We start from the raw sequence: 19,562 nt of genomic DNA, 5'->3' as shown, positions 1-19,562 counted from the left end.
TTTTTTTAATTTTTTTTTATTTTTTATTAAATTCACTTTTTCCTATAATTCAAATAATTTTATATAATTATTTAAGAATGGTTTATACTCATAACCCTATTTATCAAAAAATTAAATTTTCAAATATAGAAATTTATTAAATTAAATATATATTTTCTATTAATTTACAAATATATAAAAATCTACTATATATATTTTATTTATATATAAATAAGAATATAATCGTCAAATAAAATGAAATAGTGGTAAATAAATTAATTAAATAAATTTTATTTTAATATAAAATAAATCATTTTAAAAACTAAATTTATAATATAAATAAATATATAAAAATAAAAAATATATAATTTAAAAAAAAAAAAAAAAACTAAACAAAATAAATGGAAAGTTAAAGTCTCGAAACATGTTTTAAAGCTTTTACCTCTGGAAAAGCTGAAATGGACGGTAAAACCTTCGCTAAAGTAACCAAAGATTGTCACTTATAAGACAAGAAATTAACTTCAACCGATGTCGATTTAATTTTTGCAAAAGTTAAAACATCATCTGCTGTTCGTACAATTACTTTCAAATAATTCGAATCTGGTTTATCCTAAATAGCAGCTAAAAAAGGAGTATCTGTTGAAGATGTTATAAAGAATATTACTTCAGCTGGAGGTCCTTAATTTTAAGGTACTAAGGCTGATTATGTAAAATTCCATGATGATAAATCATAATATACTGGAGTTTATGCTAATGGAGGACCTACTAATGTCGATAAAGATAAAATTTCTGATATTTCTTAAACTTGTAATAGATAAGCTGCTGATGTTAGAGGAACATTAAAAAAATGATTATTTTAAATTAAATTTAAGCATATTTTTATTTTTGTGTTTTATTAATGAGATTTTATTATTTTTAATTTTTTTTTTTAAATAAATAATATATACATATATATAAAAAGCCTTTTTTTAGTTAAATAAAATCAAATATACATATATTAAAATTTTAATAATATTTTATTATTTTTAATATCAAAATTTTATTTTTTCAGTTACTCTAAATAAAATATATAAATATATATATATATAATATTATTAATAAAATATATATATATATATATAGGTGTATTTATTTTATTAATATATATATATATATATATATGTATTTAAAAAAATACAAAAATAATAATAATAAAATATTAAATAATTTTTTTTTTAGATTAAAAAGAAAAAAAAGTAAAATTTAAAAAAATAAATAAAAAAAAATTAAACAATATAATTTAATAAAGGTATATATTATTTAAATAATAATAGAATGAAAATAAGTAAATTAAACACTTAAATATTTGATACATCTCCACTCTTAAAACAAAACCAACTATCACAAACAAGCCAAAAGAGAACCTCTACATTAAAATCAAATAACTAAATAATCCAAAAGCCATAAAAAATAAACCAAAAGTCTCTATTTACTACCCAAAAAACTCTTCCAGAAACTATAAAAAGCAAGAATTATTTTTCTCAATAGACAACAATTTAATAATCTACACAAAATATAAGTTTTTTATTAACGAAAACTAAAGAATATAATTTAAGTAATAGTAAATAATAATTAAATGCAGTATTAAACAATGTAAACATTAAAATTTGCGAAAACAAAGAAATTTCATAAAAAAAAAACAGTTAGAAGTATTTACAGAACGACTAGATAAAATAAAAAACGAGTACACATAAATGATGGAATTTCTAAAAGAAAGAAAGGAAAAAAGTATAGAAAATTATCATAAAAACATCGAATTTTTAGATTAAACTTAAGAAAAACTTCAAAAAAGTATTGAAAATTTAATAACTGAAAAAAAGAAAGAATTAAATTTAAATTTAAATGAATGTCTTTCTTTATGTAAAAATAAAGAATTTCCCATATAAAATATATTAAATTAATTAATTTCAACTGAAAAAGATATTAATAATAATTATAATGATATTCTTAATGAAATGGACTAAAAAACACTGAATGAAATAATGTTAGAATATGAGGAAATGCTTAAGAACTTCGAAAATTAAAAAGATTAAAATAACATTAATTTCCTAATCTTCAAAATATAAAATATTAATAATATTAAATATGTTGAAAATGCTATAGATAAAATTACTTAGTCTTTTAATAATATTATTAAAACAAGTAAATATACAGAAAATTTATTTAGAAATTAAATTATTTTAGAATAGAAATCATTTTTAAATTAACCTAAATCAGTCTATATATCTTTTGAAAATAAAGATTTATTTTCACATTCGGATTCTTTGAATTTCCTTGAATAATAATAAATACTTAGTAGTGATTAATAATCACCTAAATTTTAAGAAAATCCATTGTTTTAGTCCTAAATAATAACTAATTAGGAAGAAAATGAACCTTTATCGAATAAAATAGAAATTATTTTTGAAAAATAAAACGAAGAAAGGAAAAAATAAATACTAAAAGTAACGATAATATATAAAATATACATGGTTTAGGAGATTTTTTGAGCTTTAATTCTACAGCTACACATAATCAATATGCTTTAAGTGACGATAATTTAAGTTTTGGTAAAAGAAATGTTTTTTGGGAATAAAATAAAAAGAAATATAATGAGTTAATAAAAAAAATAGAAAATAATTAAAGAAATACAAGAAAATTTTTATCTAATGAACATTTTTATTGATTATTATAAATATTTTTGTGTATATATTTTATATATATATATATATATATAAATATATATTTATATATATTATTTATTTTAAATTATAATATTATTATTTATATTATATTGTAAAATAAATAAATACATCAAATTTTCTCTTATATATTAGTAAAATTTATATGAACATACATTTAAAAAATAATATATAAGTTTATTTAATATTTTTGTTTTTTTTTATATTATTTATCGTATAAAATTAATTTTATTTTTTATAAAAAAAATAAAATTCGCCAAAAACCAAAATTTTTAGAATAATATATTATTTTAAAAAAAAAAAAAAAAATGTAAAATATACAAAAAAACAAAGAAATATTATAAGAAAATTTAATAATAGGATAAAATCAAAGTGAAAAATATACAAAAAAATAAAAGCCTGTATAAAATGGTTCAAAAATGGTTTTCTTTTTCATATGTCTTTCAAATATATTCATTAATGTAGATCATGGTATAATTCCTGCAGCAACTAAATAAATAAAAGAAGATTTAAAAGTAGGAGATGCAGAATTAGGTCTATTAGGTTCTTTTGTATATTTTGGAATAATAAGTGCAGGCTTTTTTGCAGGTAAACTACATCTAAAATACAGTTCTAAAAAAATTATTCTAATATCTTTTATTCTCATGATTATAATATTATATTCTTTTACATTATTTTCAACAATATATCCGTTATATTTCATAAGATATTTAACAGGAGTAGCTTAAGTTTTTTTATTAGTTTATTTTCCTGTATGGGTTGATGTAAAATATTTATTTATATATTATGTAAATATATATAAAAATAAGCTTTTAGGAGGAGAAATTAAAACATTATGGTTAACTATTTTATAAATAGGAGTACCTTTAGGAGTATTTATAGGGTACGCAATAACAGCTTCTATTTGTGATACATTGGGAGTATAAATAAACTAATTAAACAATATATTTTAAAAAAAAAATTAAAGTGGAGATTTTCATTCTATATATAATGTATTTTTTGTGGAATACCTTTAATTTTCTTTTTATTCTTAAAAAACGAAAAAATGGAAATCAATTTAAGTTAATTTTAGAAAACTGAAACAAAGAATATAAATTAGAAACACAAAGAATCAAATTAAGGTATATATATATAAATATAATTCAATTTAAAAATATAAATATTTAATTTTTTCTATTATAAATAAAAGAAACTCAATATAAAAAAAATAAAAAAGTTAAAAAAATGATATGACTTTTTGTTTTTTTTATAAATTGGGTTTTTTAAATACATATTTTATATTAATAATAAATTCAATGTAATTTATCCTCCTTATAATCTTTTTATATTTGTTTATAATTTTTTTTAAAAAAAAAATCAAAGTAATAATATAAAATATTAACAATTAATATATTTTTATAAATTAGTAATTCATTCTTAAAACGAATAAAATTCTAATGAAGAATAAAAATAATAAAAATCTATAACTTATCCATAATAAATAGAAATAATTGACAATAAATAACAAGAAAACTAAATAAATATTTATTATTATTCTTTAAGTTTTTTCTAACTTTTTAAAAAACTTTGGAAATCAAAAGTTTAAAATAAACTAATATTTACATATATAAATTTAATAATATATATATTTAATATAGCTCTATATAATTTCTATGCTAACTATTACTTTATTATATTTTGTAGTAACAGGTATATAATTTTGGATGTCCGATTATTTTATAGTAGTATTAAAAGTTAATTAATATACTGTACTTGTCTGTTATTCTATAGTCTCTCTGACCGCTCCTACATTAGGTGTACTTTTCGGAGGTATTCTAACATAAAAACTAGGTGGATATGAAAGCTTTAATGCTAAAAAAATCTCCTTATTTTTAGCCTGTATATCATCTCTAGTAGCATGCCCTGTCCCTTTTTTTGATAGTTTTTATTTAGCAGCATCTTCTATTTGGTGTCTGTTATTCTTTGGGGGGGCTATGGTTCCAGGACTCACAGGAATGATGCTAAGTTCAGTCGAAGCAGAATTTAGAGGATTTGCTAATAGTAATTCTTAGACTTTTTAAAGTCTTTTGGGTTATTTACCTGCACCAACTTTATATGGGCTATTAAACTCTTATGTAAGTAATAGGGCTGGTATGATAATGATAATGTATTCTACATTAATAGGTGTATTATTAAGTATTTATGGAGTTTATTTAGGACATTGTGAAGAGAAGAAACTTGTTTAAATAAACTTAATGAGTAAAATAGCATAATAAAATGAAATTCGAAAAGGGTAAGTTTAAGGAGATGAGGAAGATGATGAAATGAGTTTAAATTAAAAAAAATGCAATATTATTTTGAATAAAAAAGACATAAAAAATAAAGAAAAAGAAATACTAGAAGAAAAGAAAGATAAAGAAAATAAAAATATACAAGGAATAAATGTACACAAAATTAACTAATAAGATTTTTTTAAAAAAAGAAAAGAAAGTTAAATTCTATTATAAGGAACTCCATAAATAAGTATTATTTAACCTTTTTTTTAGCAAAATAATGATTTCGATAATAATAAATGATAAATTCGAAAAATTTAGTTGTATTTTTTTTTTTTTTTTCTTAATTATTATATACATACATAATTAATATATAAATTACATAAAATCATTATTTTAAAATATATATGTATTAGAAAAAAAAAAACACTTATAAAAATACCTACAATATAAAAAGAATAAATAAGTGTGAAAAAATAAAATAAATATATATATATATATATATATATATATATATATATATATATATATATATATATATATATATATATATATATATAATTATCTTTTATAATTTAATATACTTATATTTTATGTAAATAAACTATTTTGATTTTTCGGATAAAACCTTTTTTAGAAAATTAGGTGTAATTTCTATTGTGACATTAATATCAGAAACTCTTACATATCCTTTTGATAGATTAAAAATACGCGAAATCGCACGTTCGTAATTATAATCGAAATACGTTTTTTTAGAAACACCATAAATATATAATGAAATAATCAAAAAAGAAAATCATTTTGGTTTATTTTATGGTTTAAAGGCTAATATAGACCGAATGTTATTTTCAAATATTGCAAGATTTTTTTTTTTTGATTTTTTACTTGACAGAAAAAATATAACTTAATAATAATAACTTTCCGAATTTGTCATATATTTAGGAACTTTTGGAGCTACTTCTTTGACATTCTTAGTATAATAGCCTACAAATGTATTAAAAATAAAAATCTAATGTGAGCCATTAGGCTAAGATAGTATAAAATACGAAACTTATTCATAAAAATATAATAATATTAGGGTTTTTCATAAAGGAAAATAAAACTTTTTTTTCTCAACGGGATTTAAATCAGGATTACTATATTATAATTTATTGGCTTTTTCTGAAGTTTATTTATATTTTTAAATCCTTAATAAATTCTATAAAGGAGGATATATAAAAAATGAATATACACTAGTTTCTTTCAGTGCTTTTATTTGTTCGGGTATTTGTACATTTATTTTACATCCATTAGAGTTTATTTATACTAGATATGTTATTTAAACCTTAAAAAAATAATGCCCTAATAATTTTAATGATTTTATAAAATAAATTTACAAAAAAGAAGGAATATCAAGTATTTATAAAGGAATAATACCATCGCTTCTAAAAAATTCTGTTTGTTAAGGAATTAGTTTCTGTATATTTAATTATTATTTTATTAATTAAAAGCATGAGGCATTATCAAATTATTATTAAAGAATATATGAAAAAAAAAATTCGTAATCAATTGAAGAAAAAGATTATATAATGAGAGGTGGAAGAAATTTAAATTGAATAATAATAAAAAATATAAAAAAAAATATATATTAATAATATTATTAATATTAATAATAATAATAATAATAATAATAATAATAATAAATATATTATTTATAGTAATTATAATATTTTATATTTATTATATTTATTTAAAATAAATTAATAACTATAAATTTAAAATTTAATAATATAATTTTTTTTAAATTAAAATTTATATATTTAATAAAATAATAAAAATTTATTTAAAAGTATTAATAAATAGGCATTTTTTTTATGAAATAGAAAATTTCCTAATTTTTTAAATAACTTTTAATTGTATTTTACTTTATATTTTAAAAAATTAATTAATAAATATATTAAACATAAAAGTTACAAAAAAAAATGAATTTTTTAGAAAATAATTAACCAATTCTATAATATTTAAATTAATTTATTTGCTTATTATTTAACATAACAATTTCGATAATAAACTTTTTAATTCCTGATAAAAAATTAATTTCTTCTATTTATATTTGTTTATCATTTTTCTTACTTATTTTAAATTATTCTAACTTAAATATTTATAGTTTCAAGTACCGAAAATTTAAAAATTACTTTAATTTATTGATTCTATTTAGTAATTACACATTATTAGCAGAGTTTTTGGTATATAATGTAAAAAATAATGTCCAAAACATTGTTTTATTATATTAATTTAGTCATATATACAGTTAAATATATTTTCATATACTTATAAAAAAAATTAAATATAAATACTTTTAGATCACCTGTAATATTTATTTATTTTTAAGAGTTTGTATTAATGAAAGCATATATTCTATTTAAGCTGTATTGTTTATCTTATATACTTTAATAATTCTAACCTAATAATATAAATATGATAAACAAATGATTACATCATCTTTATATAAATAAACAGTAAATTAATAGTAATAATAATTAGAAGAACAATTAATAGAAATTTAGTAATCAATTAAAATATATTAAAGTATTTTAAATATAATACCTAATGGCTTAATTTTAATGAAATAAGATAAAAATATTATATATTCAAATAAGTATATATAATAATTAACAAAAAAAACTAACAATTAAGACATTAAACAGTTTTTATTAAATTTGAATTTTTTTAAATAGAATGTAGATAATATAAATTTTTAAAATATATTAAACTCTTAAAATACTTGCAAAAAAGAACCTTTTGATATCATTTAAAACTATTTTTTAAATTTAAATGATAAGTTATTAAATAAAAATGATAAAAAATAATAAGTAAATAACGAAAATAGATAATATAATAAAAAACATGAATAAAAAAATAATATTGAAAATATAAAATAAAAAAAATAAAATAAAAAATATAATTAAAAATATTTAATAAAATAATAATAATTAATAATAAAAAAATAATCATAAATAACAAAATAATATAGATAAATATAATAATATAAAAAAAGAAACTATTATTAATAGTTATTGTTAATTAAAAAATTTAAAAATTAAAAAAAGTAAAAAAATAAATAAAAATTATTTATATTATTAAAGGATATAAATAAAATTTTAATGAATTAAATTGTGGGTAATTAAAAATAAAATAAACATCTATGGAAAAAGTCATAAATTTTATAATTAGTTAAAATGATTAATTAGATAAATTATCTATAATATAAATGAGTAAATATATTAAAATAAAAATAGATAAATATATAAATATATAAATATGTATATATATATATATATATATATATATATATATTTATAAAAAGACCAAAATGATGATTAACTAAATTAGTAAAGGAATTCTTTTACTGATAAATTAATTAATAGTAAAGATTTAAATTCTTTATATATTTAATAACTAAAAGATTAATCATATATAGTATAAGTAATTATAATTTATTATTCATAAATTTTATTTAAATTTAGATAATATTTAATATATAAACTATATTTATATATATATTTAATATAAAAGGTTAAATATAACGATAAATTACTAAACTTTAATTTTATATTAGTTGATATATATATAAATGATTAATTAAAAGACACATTAATATTTATATTAATAAACGAGGTATGGCAAGAACCTTAATAAGAAATGATATAAGTTCTACAAAAGAATAAGTTTCGTGTATTTGCAAGTCTTTCGCATGAATTAAGGACTCCTTTGAATTGCTCTATATCAATGTTGGAGATTTTGAAAGAACTCATAAATGATAATTAATAAGAATATATAGAATAATATATTGTTCCAGCTTTGTATTCAAATAAATTATTACTGAATCAGATTAATGATATTTTAGATTTCGTTTAAATGGATAGCGATAAATTTAAATATGCATTTCAGAATTTCAAAGTAATTGATTTGTTAAAAGATTGTGGAAAATTATTCAGTATTTAAGCTGAAATGAAAGAAATTTAAATTAAAATCAATATAAATGAATTTGATAATTTAGAAATATGCTCAGATCCTAATAGAATAAGATAAATTCTATTAAATTTAATGAGTAATTCGTTAAAATTTACAAAAAATGATGGAGTTATTACAATAGGATTTGAATAAATAAAAAATTTAAAAAATGTATATTAAATTTATATATAGGATACAGGTATTGGAATAAAATCAGAAAATCTAGAAAAAATTTTTAACTTTTGTAATAAAGTAAAAAAATTGAAAAAATATATATATATAAATAAAAATTTAAATATTTACATATTTATATATATTTATATATTTTTAAATAATATTAGATAGATTATTAATAATAAGATGAACAATTAAATAGTTAAGGATGTGGTCTAGGTTTAACTATTTCAAATTCTATAGCTAAAGGACTTATTTAATAAAATAATATTAATGGAATTCGTATAGGTGGTATAGAAGTCGAATCAACATATGGAATAGGGTCTAAATTTTCTTTTTTAGTTTAGGATTTATTAAGTCTTGATAATAAATAGTCTTTAAATAGCAAAAATAATTTAATTTAGAAAAAATTTATGCATACTTAAAGTTTGAATGATTAGAAAAAGAAGGATTTTATTTAAGTTTCAAATATTTATAATTCTGATTAAAATAACGTATATTAAAAAGATAATTTAGAAAATAAATTTTAAATAAAAAATAAAAATAATAATAATAATAATATATAAGATGATGAAAATTTAAATAATTCATGTTTTTCAAATCAATTAGAACAAAAAATAAATATTTCAAACTTAAATATGTCTGTATTTTCTTGCATTAACAAATTTTCTAATTATTTTGATAAAGAAAAAATACATAATTTTAATTTTTCTAATTAGACTAGTTTGGATATGAACTTAACTAACGAAAATTCTTAAATACCTTTAGTAATAAATTAATAAAAAAATGAAAATAAATAAAATTTTTAACAAATTTAAAACCAAATTAACGAATAAATATAAAATAAATAAGAACAAAAATAAAAAAATATAGATTTAAATTCATAATAATTATTAGATTAATAAAATGAAATCGCAACTTCTACTTTATATATAAAAAGTAAATCTTAAATTAATATATCTGAAGAGTTTAAATAATAAGGATTTAATTCATATAACCGTATAGATGATTTATATAATTAAATTAAAATTAATAATTAACCTTATAGCGGAGAAAATTAGATTAATAGTATTTATAATTAATAAACTTAAATTATTGATTAATAGTCTATATTAGAAAAAATTAAAGCTTAAAATATATAGAAAAAATGTAAATGTTTATGCGTATAAATAATTATTGTAGATGACAATTAATTTAATTTATATGCCATATAAAAATTATTACTACAATATCATTTTTAATTAAAATTATTTTCCGAACCTAATTTATTAATTGAATATTTAAAAAATATGTTTTATAATAATAATTGTTGTAAAACTCCTTTGTTAATTTTCATGGATATTGAAATGCCTATAAAAAACGGATATGAAACAACTGAAGAATTAATACTCTTTTATTAGTCTGTTAAATTAGAAAAATTACCTATAATAATAGCTTGTACTGCCTATGTAGGTTAAGAAGATAAAGATAAATCAATATAATGTGGAATGAATGATTATATAAATAAACCTATTCTTAAAAACGGACTTTAATAATTACTGATATAATGGAGAAAAAAACTTCTATGAACTTTCTTTTATTTTAATTAATATAAAATTTATATTTAAATATAAATATAAATTATTAAAAAAAATTATGAATATAAAAAATATATATTTAATTAATTAAATGTTTATATTCTGAAAAAATAAAAAAAAAGATATTATATTAAAAATAAAAAAATATATATAAAAAATATAATTAGAAAATATATAAATAAATATATTAAATATTATATATATATATATATATATAAATTTATATTTTTTTTTATTTTATATTATTTTTGTATATATTTATTATAATATAATTAATTATTTTTATCCTTTATATTATTAAATTACATATCCTAAATTTTTCTTTCATAATAAATATAACCAGAAAATTAAATTTCTTTATATTCTCTAAAATTAGAAAATACTATTCAATATTTTTATATTATATTTAAAAATGATATGATATATTAGAATTAGATTTATGACATTATAAAAATACAAAAGTTATAGTTGACTTAAATATTTATTTATATATACATATAAAATTAATATATTTATATAAAATACATACAAATTTATTTAAAGATATTACTTACCTATATATAAAACTAAATGTAATAAATAATATGAATAATATTTTTTTTTATTTCTAAGGTATAGAATCCTTTAAAATATCCTTATTATATTTTATTATTTCATTCTTTTTTTTATATATACGAAAATTCATTATAAAGAATTCCTTTATATGATTTTAAATATATAGAATAATAATAGAAATATTAAAAACTAATTTTAATTGTATAAATATTTTATTTTGTTGCCCAAAATATACTCAAACAATAATACTATTATAAAATCTAGTTTTGCCTATATTTTTAATAAAAAGAAAGCTTATATATGTTTTTAAAATAATAAGTATATACATATATATATATTATGAATAATTCTTCAAAATGATTAAAATAAATATTGAAAAAAAAATAATCTTAATGTATAAATAAATGATAATTAATATTAAAAAATATAAATAATATAGTAGTAAAAAATACGAAATAAATATATATATAAATATAATAATATTTATATATATATATATATATATATATATTATTAAATATATATATTTATATATATTAGTACATATCATAATAAATATAAATATATACATATATATTCATATATATGTATGAATACATACATTTTTCAATTCTTTTATTTCATAATTTCCTTTTTATATTTTAAACAATAAAAAATCACTTTAAAATTATCAAAAAAATATATTGAATTCTCCTTAAAAAAAAGATGTTTTTCCCAATTTCGCCCATATATTCGGTTCTCGTAAAAATAGCCAGTATTTGTGGTAAAAACTTTAAAATAGAAAACCTTAATTACCAAGATCTACCTGAATTTATAAAAGAAATCAATATAGACTTTAATAAAGACAAAAAGTATACTATAAAGTAGACTTAAGGGCGAAAAGCGCCTATATTCGAATAACTTTTTTCCAAATTAGGTATAGAAATGAATATAGATTTTAAAAAAGTAAATAAAGACTTAATTAGACTCCTTAATGATTTAATTATTAAATAAAATCGAGAAAAATATTACAATATGGGAAATAAAGAACTAATTATACTCGAAAAAAAATGAAAGAAATAATCCTAAAGAAAAATGTGTTTTTTTATTTATTTTTTTTATAAAAAGAGAAGACTTTTTAAGATTTTTTTTTCCTTTTATTAATATATATGATAATTTTTTAAATGTTTTATCATTTATAGACCCAAAAATTTAAATTTGAATTAAAAAAAAGGCAAAGATTTCCTTGAATTTCATGGTATATATTAAAATATACTTCTTTTTATCAACTTATGGCTATTTGGTCTAATATTCTAGAAAAAAAGGTATAATATTTGCTTTCTGTGAGCCATTAATAATATTTACGGATATAAATATGAAAGATTTTTGTAGGTATTAGGACTAAATTATAACAGTTGTTTTAGAGAAATGATATTATTTTAAAAAAGGTTATATATATTAATTCAAATAGAGCTTTTTTTGAAAAAAAAAGATATAAAAATTGAGATATATATATATAAGTATATTTAGACATATATAATAAATTGTTGAAAAAAATAAAAAAAAAAATATTATTATTAAAATTTAAAAAAATAAAATATTTTTATTATAAATATATTTACTTATATTATTGTAAAAAGAAGAAGAAGAAGAAAAAAATAAAAAAGATTTAAATAATTTATTTTGTGATTTTTTTTTTTTTTTTTTTTTTTTTTTTAAAAAAAAAAAAAAAAAGATATTTTAAATTAAACAAAAAAAAAAAAAATTAAATAATTTTAAAAAAAAAAAAATGTAATAAAAATAAAAACAAGAAGAAAGTAAAACAAAAAACAAAAACAAAAATCAAAAACATATATAATATTTTTAATTAAAAAGCCTTAGATTCATTAAAGCATTTATAATTAGACGGCAGAAAAAGGCGTTTAACAATTTCTTTAAAAGTAAATAGATATATATAAATATAAATAGATACATAAAAATATTTATATATATATATAATATAATTATTTATATTTATATATTATATTAACAACTGCAAGATTGTCAAATTTTCAGTTTTAAAATAAGAAAATAGAGTAGTTTATTCCGGAACTGCCGGGGATTCTTATGGGACAATCGAATTTAGATTTATTCAATAATAAGGATAAGGTAAATAAATAAAAATATATATAAATAAATTTATATATTTAATAAAAAAAAGATGAAGGATATTAGAATATATTTAAAGTCGGAAGCGTAACTTAATTCGTGAATTTCTTTTTGAAAATATTTATCGATAAACACACTATTGAAGGTGATGAATTTTCTAATGTCGTTTTGTCATAAGTAATAAAATAAATATATATACATATATTTATATATATATATAATATTAAAAAGGATTAAGATATATAAACAGTCGGAAACATTGATGTATCATCTATTAGATTTGATACATTCACAAGAAAAAATTATGTGACAATAAATAAACTTTCTCCAAATGAATAAGGACAAACATTTGTTTCAAAAGTAAAAAACTAATATATATATATATATATATATATATATATATATATATATATATATATATATATACATATTTGTTTTATATTTATATTTTTATAGGTTTATAATTTATAATAAGAGGAAAATACATTAAAAGGAACTTTATTTGATTAAACTGGAAAAGTTAATTTTGAAATAAATAAATAAGGTTAAATATTTTATTTTATTTTCTTTAAAAAAAAAAAAAATATCTTTTTTTTTTTAATTAAAATAATTATATTTTATATATATAATTAAAATAGATAAAAATTTAAAATAACATAAGATAAATGAAATTAAAGAAGGAGTAGTTATTGTTTTAAAGAATGTCTTAGGTTAATTAAACTAAGACGGATAATATTATTTAGCCTTAAACTAAAATAGTGATTTGAGTATAATAGACACATCAAAAGAAGAAAATAAGAATAAATTTGACTTCAATGTATCTAACATATCCTAACTTTAAAACATGAGTGAATAAAAGCATAATAAAGAGGAATTTGATAAAAATAAATAATAAAATACCAGAGTTTAAAATAACAGAAGATTTAATAACAATAATAATAGAAGAAATCAGAATAATAGAAAGAACTTTAATAATTAAAGAAATCAAAGAGTACCTGGTTCTGGATACAATTAATAAAGATCAAATTCCGGAATTGTATAAAACCTCAATAATAACTAAAACATGAGAAATAATGATAATAATAGACAAAATACTAGAGATAAAGTAAAGAACTACAACTAAAAGAATCAATAAAATGAAATAAACTAAAGAGCCTATTAAAGAGATAATAACAATAACAACTAAAAAAGATATAATAATAATAATAATAGAAATTATAATAATTAAACTGAAAGAAGAGACAATAATAATAGATATCAAAATAGCCGTGGTGGTAATTAATATAGGGATAACTACAATAGAGAAGATAACTACAATAGAGAAGATAACTACAATAGAGGAGATAACTACAATAGAGGAGATAACTACAATAGAGGAGATTACTATAGCAGAAATGATAATTACAGAAATAACTACAACAATCGTAATAATAACATGAATAATAACAGAAGAAATAATAATTAAAGATATAATAACTAAAGAGATAACTCTAATTAAAAAGATAATGATTATTCTTAAATTACTAACATTTTTGATTTAAAACCTGGTTTTAATCGTTAAAATATAGTTGGATAAGTAATAAAATATTAATCTCGTTATTTATTATATTTAAATATATATATATATATATATATATATATATATATATATATATATATATATATATATATATATATATATTATGTATAGGTTTTCGTATTAAATGTAGAAACTAAAGACGCTGGAACTTTCTTGAGGGGAAGAATTGGAGACTAAAGTGCCAATATTAAATTCGATATTAAACAAAATAACAATAATGTTATTAAAGTTAATGATATTGTTAAATTAGATAATATCTAAAATAGAGTTGATAAATAAGGATATCACTATGTAACTATTAGTAGATTTGGAAATTACCATATTCTTGACACTTCATTATAATAATATTCTTAGGTATTTAAATAAAAATAATATATAATATAAATATATATATATATATATATATAAATATATATATATATACTTTTATATTTATATTATTAATTTTTATCATATTTATAAAAATTTATAAAATTTAATAGTATAACCTTAAAAATGTTAACAAAGGAGATGATGAAAATAGTAATTTATCTTCTTTTGAATACGTTAAATAAGTTATTTAAAGTAATTGAAAAAAAGAATGAATTTTTTGAATTTTTTGAAATTTTTTTTTTTTTTTTTTTTTTATTATAAACAAAAGAAATTAATATTAAAAATATTAATAGAAATAATTATTTATTTTATTTAAAAAAAAAAAAAAAAAAAAAAGAAGAAGTTAAATATTTTATTAATTTTATAAAAATATATTTTTTTTTAAAAAAAAAACAATAATATAAATTTTATATATGTTTAATAATAATATATATATATAAGTTAGTCTTATTTGTTTTATAAAAATAAATAAATATTATCTTAAAATCTAAATTATATAATTTTATCTTAAAATATTTTTATTTTTACAATAAAGAACTTAAATAATTTTTATTTTAAATAAAAAAATTATATATATTTTTTTTATATATATAAAAAAAAGCAAAAATATGAAAAATATTTTCAAACAAATTATATAAAAAATTAAACCAAAATTCCAAAATAATACCAACAATAATAACAATAGGATTATTTTAAGCTTATTAAAAAAATACTTTTCCAATTTATTCCACCCAGCTTACTGTCTTACTGAAACAAATTTAAAAAAAACACCAATTCTGATAATATATTCAACTCTGAATAAATCAAAGAACAAATTATCGACTCAATAGTCCTCGTATATTCCGAAAGAAACCACAAACCAATAGCTACGGGTATATCAATAGACGATGAGGGGCGATTTGTAACAATTTCAAATATATTTGATTCTGGCGAAACTAATAATTCAAACCAATATTATGTCAAATCAATGAGATCGGATTTTGATGTATCATTTAATTTTATAGTGGAATACCATGTAGAAAATGAAAATATATCTATATGTTAAATTCAAAGATAAAATACTAGTTAATAATTACCTTTTAGAAAAGGAAAAATCTCAGATTAAATACCAGTTTTAGGAACAAGAATATATTAAATAGGAAAATCAAATTTAGACTTTAATATTTTCGAACAAGGTATTATTAACGAAAACAATCTAAGTTCAGAATAAGCTTTTGATTTTTCAGCATAATCACTAATTATAATGGCAAATATTTAAAATAAATATACATCTATGTATGGCGGTTCTATAGTTGACGAAGAAGGGAATATATTAGGAATGAATTATCCTGTTCCTAATAATTTTGTTAAATCTCATTTATTAGCAATTCCTTGCAATCATTTATATGGAATTGTGAAATAATATTTAGAAAAAAAAAGTGTCAGAAAACCTTATGTAGGTATTTCTGTTAAATGGACTTAAGATTCTGATGTATAAGGGGCTTTTATACTTAAAGTTAACTAGGAAGGACCTGGGGGAAAAGCTGGACTTAAATTGGGTGAGATTATTACAGAAATAAATGGAATTAAAATTAAAGGTGGAAAAGATCTTTCATGAATAATTGGATATAATATAGGAAATGTTTATAGATTAAAAGTATCAAAAAATGGAAAAAGTAGATAGGTTGAGTTAAAAACTGAATGAATTTTTAATAATATTTTATATTTCTTATATTTTCTAGAATAAATAAAAAATTTAATTTTTAGATTTTAGAAAATTTATATTTTTTTAAAGATAAAAATTAATTAATAATAATAAAAACAATTATAATATTTAATTTGTATTAAAAAATATATAAAAAAATAATTTTTAATTGGATTTAAAGAAAAAAACTAAAAAACATATAAATATATATTTATATATTCATTTATATTAATATATATTATTTTTATAAAAAAAATATAAAATTTTTAATTTAAATATTTTATATAAATAAATAAAAAATTGTTTTATTTTATGCATATATATTAATTTTTGTATATTTTATATAAATAATAATATATATTATATATAAAAATAATAAAAAAGAAAGAAATAATCTAATAATAAATCATCTATCAGTATTTTTTAATTGATAAATAAAAATAAAATATAAATAAAATAAATAATATATATAAATATATATATATATATATACATAAATAAATTATGTATATATATAAATATTAAAAATAAAAATAACAAAAAAAATTATATAAATTATAAATATTAATTTAAAAAAATAAAAAGAAATAAAAAAAAAATACTAAAAACAAAATAAAAATATCAACTAAAAAAGTTGAATTTATATATAAAAAAAATAAGAATAAAAATAAATAAAAACATTTTTAAAAATTATATACTAAAATATATAAATTTTAAATTTAAAATATTATTTAAAATATTATAGTATTTATCTAATAATTATAAATATAAAAAATTATGAATATGTAAAAAGACATTATTAAATGAATATATATTTTGAAAACAAAAAAATTATAATAATTAAAAAGAAAAAGTAAAATAGTAATTTAATAAAATAACTTATAAAATAATATATATTTATTTAAAATATTAAAATTATAAAAAGAAAATAAAAATATTCGTATGTAAAAAAGTTATATAGCGAAATAAAAACAAGATCTAATATATATATAAATTTATATATATATATATAAATATATATAAATATATATAAATACAAATATTTTTATATTTATAAACAAATGAATTTTTAATTAAAAATATTTGCATAAAATTTGAATAAATAAAAAAAAAATTCTTAAAAAATTTCCTTATCATATGATTTATATATAAAAAACAAATGAATTACATACTAAAACTTAAAATTACAATTCCCCCTAACAAAAAATACTTATAAAAAAAGAAAAGATAAACCCCATTCTGATCTTATTGATTAAAACCTTAAAACTTTATCTGATGATTATTTTCCTTCCGAAATTCCTTACATAACAAACGACTAACCTTTAATATGTAAAAAACATGAAGAATATATTTAAATATATTGCTAAGATGATTAAACTTTGCTCTGTGTTTAATGTTTATATGAAACTGATAAACATAAAAGACATCGTGTAAATTCTTTAAAAAATTCTATTGATATGATAAAGCGTGAAAATTAGCTTTTTCGATAGGAGGCTAAATAAAAATCGGTTTTAATAGAAAATTGTTTAAAAGTATGTGCTTAAAATATTAATATATTAAATCAAGGATAATAATATTTAATTTAAAACATAAAAATTTAATTCGATGATGTATATAAGGCATTATAAGAATAAGAAAATTAAATAAAAGAGTAAATTAGTAGTATTTTTAACTAAAAAATGAACGAATGTTAATAAAATATAAACGATTTAAGTTATTTATTAAATTGTATCAATAAATTTAAAATCGAGGAAAAAAATCATAATCCAAATACTACTTTATATCTTTTTTAAGTCTTTTCTATGATTAAAAATACATTTAAAAATATAGATTTTTAGTTTAAAAAAATCTAAGATGAGGATATTAATATTTCTGATTTTAAAAATAAATAAATTCTAATTAAAGAAATTTAAAAGTTTTGTTAAATAAAAAATAATGAGCAAATTTAAGAAAATATTAATCTAAAATAAGGTAGTTCATGTAAAAAATATAAAAAATAAACTCCGGAAAAAAATAATGAAAGTTATTTATAGTAATATTAAAAAAATAATAATCAATAATAATAATAGTTATCTCATTAATATATTATATAAAAATAAAGTCCATAAATACTTATTTAAAAAAAATTAGGAGATGGATAAAATAAAAATATATAAAATAGTACTTATTAAGATTTGCTAGAAGAGAAATATAATAAATACTCTAATAGTTATTAAAAAAATGTTAATTAGTCAATTCTTTGAAAATAAATATTTATTTCTATAAAATTAAAATTTATTTATTATATTCTTTAATTGTATATTTATTTATTTGTTTTATTATTAGAAAAATATAAAATAATAAAAAATAGCAGTTATTAAATATAATTTAAAAAAAATAAAATATATTTTAGAAAAATTAAAAAATAAAAAATTATAAATAATAAAATTAGAAAAAAGTGTTTTATTTTATTAAAAATAAATAAATTAAATAATATATAAATATAAATATATATATATATATATTTATAAACAAAATATGTTATATATATTTATATATTAACATTTTAAT

General features: G+C 16.0%; 6 protein-coding genes across 6 annotated transcripts, besides 56 other annotated features; 4 read left to right on the top strand and 2 right to left on the bottom strand. All coding sequences in view use genetic code 6, as the record gives it.

The window, feature by feature from the left end:
• Nucleotides 1-25: part of a microsatellite that runs on past the window's edge.
• Nucleotides 1-30: part of a microsatellite that runs on past the window's edge.
• A 272-nt stretch (nt 31-302) lies between these two features.
• Nucleotides 303-353: a microsatellite.
• A 27-nt stretch (nt 354-380) lies between these two features.
• IMG5_104260 (p25-alpha family protein, putative) lies at nt 381-830 on the top strand (the record flags this gene model as incomplete). The annotated part of the gene is made up of 1 exon (XM_004035124.1): nt 381-830. The coding sequence occupies one exon, from the start codon at nt 381-383 to the stop codon at nt 828-830; it is 450 nt and encodes a 149-aa protein (XP_004035172.1).
• A 68-nt stretch (nt 831-898) lies between these two features.
• Nucleotides 899-982: a microsatellite.
• Nucleotides 983-1,038: 56 nt separating this feature from the next.
• Nucleotides 1,039-1,147: a microsatellite.
• Nucleotides 1,045-1,140: a microsatellite.
• A 1,556-nt stretch (nt 1,148-2,703) lies between the features above and the next one.
• Nucleotides 2,704-2,753: a microsatellite.
• Nucleotides 2,754-3,118: 365 nt separating this feature from the next.
• On the top strand, nt 3,119-6,916 carry IMG5_104240 (major facilitator superfamily protein, putative; the record flags this gene model as incomplete). The annotated part of the gene is made up of 8 exons (XM_004035123.1): nt 3,119-3,287; nt 3,417-3,463; nt 3,509-3,619; nt 3,667-3,820; nt 4,106-4,278; nt 4,337-4,388; nt 4,470-4,845; nt 6,901-6,916. The coding sequence occupies 8 exons, from the start codon at nt 3,119-3,121 to the stop codon at nt 6,914-6,916; spliced, it is 1,098 nt and encodes a 365-aa protein (XP_004035171.1).
• Nucleotides 4,294-4,335: a microsatellite.
• Nucleotides 4,302-4,333: a microsatellite.
• Nucleotides 5,296-5,337: a microsatellite.
• Nucleotides 5,437-5,511: a microsatellite.
• On the bottom strand, nt 5,592-6,457 carry IMG5_104250 (hypothetical protein; the record flags this gene model as incomplete). The annotated part of the gene is made up of 1 exon (XM_004035122.1): nt 5,592-6,457. A coding segment is annotated over one exon (420 nt), but the record flags the coding sequence as incomplete, so codon positions are not given.
• Nucleotides 6,546-6,633: a microsatellite.
• Nucleotides 6,917-7,813: 897 nt separating the features above from the next.
• Nucleotides 7,814-7,987: a microsatellite.
• Nucleotides 7,844-7,941: a microsatellite.
• Nucleotides 7,892-7,933: a microsatellite.
• Nucleotides 7,907-7,961: a microsatellite.
• A 191-nt stretch (nt 7,988-8,178) lies between the features above and the next one.
• Nucleotides 8,179-8,287: a microsatellite.
• Nucleotides 8,207-8,287: a microsatellite.
• Nucleotides 8,234-8,292: a microsatellite.
• A 340-nt stretch (nt 8,293-8,632) lies between these two features.
• On the top strand, nt 8,633-10,686 carry IMG5_104230 (hypothetical protein; the record flags this gene model as incomplete). Its single annotated transcript, XM_004035121.1, has 3 exons — nt 8,633-9,188; nt 9,290-9,544; nt 10,235-10,686. 3 exons carry the CDS (start codon nt 8,633-8,635, stop codon nt 10,684-10,686), a joined length of 1,263 nt encoding a protein of 420 aa, XP_004035169.1.
• Nucleotides 9,949-9,988: a microsatellite.
• A 121-nt stretch (nt 10,687-10,807) lies between the features above and the next one.
• Nucleotides 10,808-10,853: a microsatellite.
• Nucleotides 10,811-10,855: a microsatellite.
• Nucleotides 10,825-10,912: a microsatellite.
• Nucleotides 10,835-10,887: a microsatellite.
• Nucleotides 10,838-10,921: a microsatellite.
• Nucleotides 10,866-10,912: a microsatellite.
• Nucleotides 10,866-10,921: a microsatellite.
• Nucleotides 10,922-11,647: 726 nt separating this feature from the next.
• Nucleotides 11,648-11,687: a microsatellite.
• Nucleotides 11,688-11,709: 22 nt separating this feature from the next.
• Nucleotides 11,710-11,837: a microsatellite.
• Nucleotides 11,838-12,786: 949 nt separating this feature from the next.
• Nucleotides 12,787-12,843: a microsatellite.
• A 75-nt stretch (nt 12,844-12,918) lies between these two features.
• Nucleotides 12,919-12,946: a microsatellite.
• Nucleotides 12,943-13,019: a microsatellite.
• On the top strand, nt 13,019-15,642 carry IMG5_104220 (hypothetical protein; the record flags this gene model as incomplete). Its single annotated transcript, XM_004035120.1, has 9 exons — nt 13,019-13,046; nt 13,105-13,169; nt 13,269-13,377; nt 13,430-13,554; nt 13,609-13,737; nt 13,834-13,921; nt 14,016-14,953; nt 15,068-15,310; nt 15,439-15,642. 9 exons carry the CDS (start codon nt 13,019-13,021, stop codon nt 15,526-15,528), a joined length of 1,815 nt encoding a protein of 604 aa, XP_004035168.1. The 3' UTR covers nt 15,529-15,642.
• Nucleotides 13,049-13,080: a microsatellite.
• Nucleotides 13,171-13,232: a microsatellite.
• Nucleotides 13,382-13,415: a microsatellite.
• Nucleotides 13,749-13,808: a microsatellite.
• Nucleotides 14,666-14,763: a microsatellite.
• Nucleotides 14,817-14,865: a microsatellite.
• Nucleotides 14,991-15,058: a microsatellite.
• Nucleotides 15,328-15,379: a microsatellite.
• Nucleotides 15,352-15,394: a microsatellite.
• A 198-nt stretch (nt 15,643-15,840) lies between the features above and the next one.
• Nucleotides 15,841-15,927: a microsatellite.
• A 258-nt stretch (nt 15,928-16,185) lies between these two features.
• On the bottom strand, nt 16,186-16,967 carry IMG5_104210 (hypothetical protein). Its single transcript, XM_004035119.1, has one exon. The coding sequence runs from the start codon at nt 16,597-16,599 to the stop codon at nt 16,288-16,290; it is 312 nt and encodes a 103-aa protein (XP_004035167.1). The 5' UTR covers nt 16,600-16,967; the 3' UTR covers nt 16,186-16,287.
• Nucleotides 16,968-17,240: 273 nt separating this feature from the next.
• Nucleotides 17,241-17,314: a microsatellite.
• A 31-nt stretch (nt 17,315-17,345) lies between these two features.
• Nucleotides 17,346-17,390: a microsatellite.
• A 54-nt stretch (nt 17,391-17,444) lies between these two features.
• Nucleotides 17,445-17,533: a microsatellite.
• Nucleotides 17,457-17,513: a microsatellite.
• Nucleotides 17,476-17,534: a microsatellite.
• A 195-nt stretch (nt 17,535-17,729) lies between these two features.
• Nucleotides 17,730-17,755: a microsatellite.
• A 238-nt stretch (nt 17,756-17,993) lies between these two features.
• Nucleotides 17,994-18,044: a microsatellite.
• Nucleotides 17,994-18,055: a microsatellite.
• Nucleotides 17,996-18,048: a microsatellite.
• Nucleotides 18,056-19,247: 1,192 nt separating the features above from the next.
• Nucleotides 19,248-19,292: a microsatellite.
• A 36-nt stretch (nt 19,293-19,328) lies between these two features.
• Nucleotides 19,329-19,425: a microsatellite.
• Nucleotides 19,371-19,415: a microsatellite.
• Nucleotides 19,405-19,448: a microsatellite.
• Nucleotides 19,449-19,463: 15 nt separating this feature from the next.
• Nucleotides 19,464-19,515: a microsatellite.
• Between the last annotated feature and the right edge of the window lie 47 nt (nt 19,516-19,562).

This window comes from Ichthyophthirius multifiliis (assembly GCF_000220395.1).
Source record: "Ichthyophthirius multifiliis unplaced genomic scaffold scaff_1120509250866, whole genome shotgun sequence".
Taxonomy (NCBI): domain Eukaryota; phylum Ciliophora; class Oligohymenophorea; order Hymenostomatida; genus Ichthyophthirius; species Ichthyophthirius multifiliis.
Note: the sequence above shows the minus strand (reverse complement) of the source record. Positions and strands in the feature narration are given on the sequence as shown.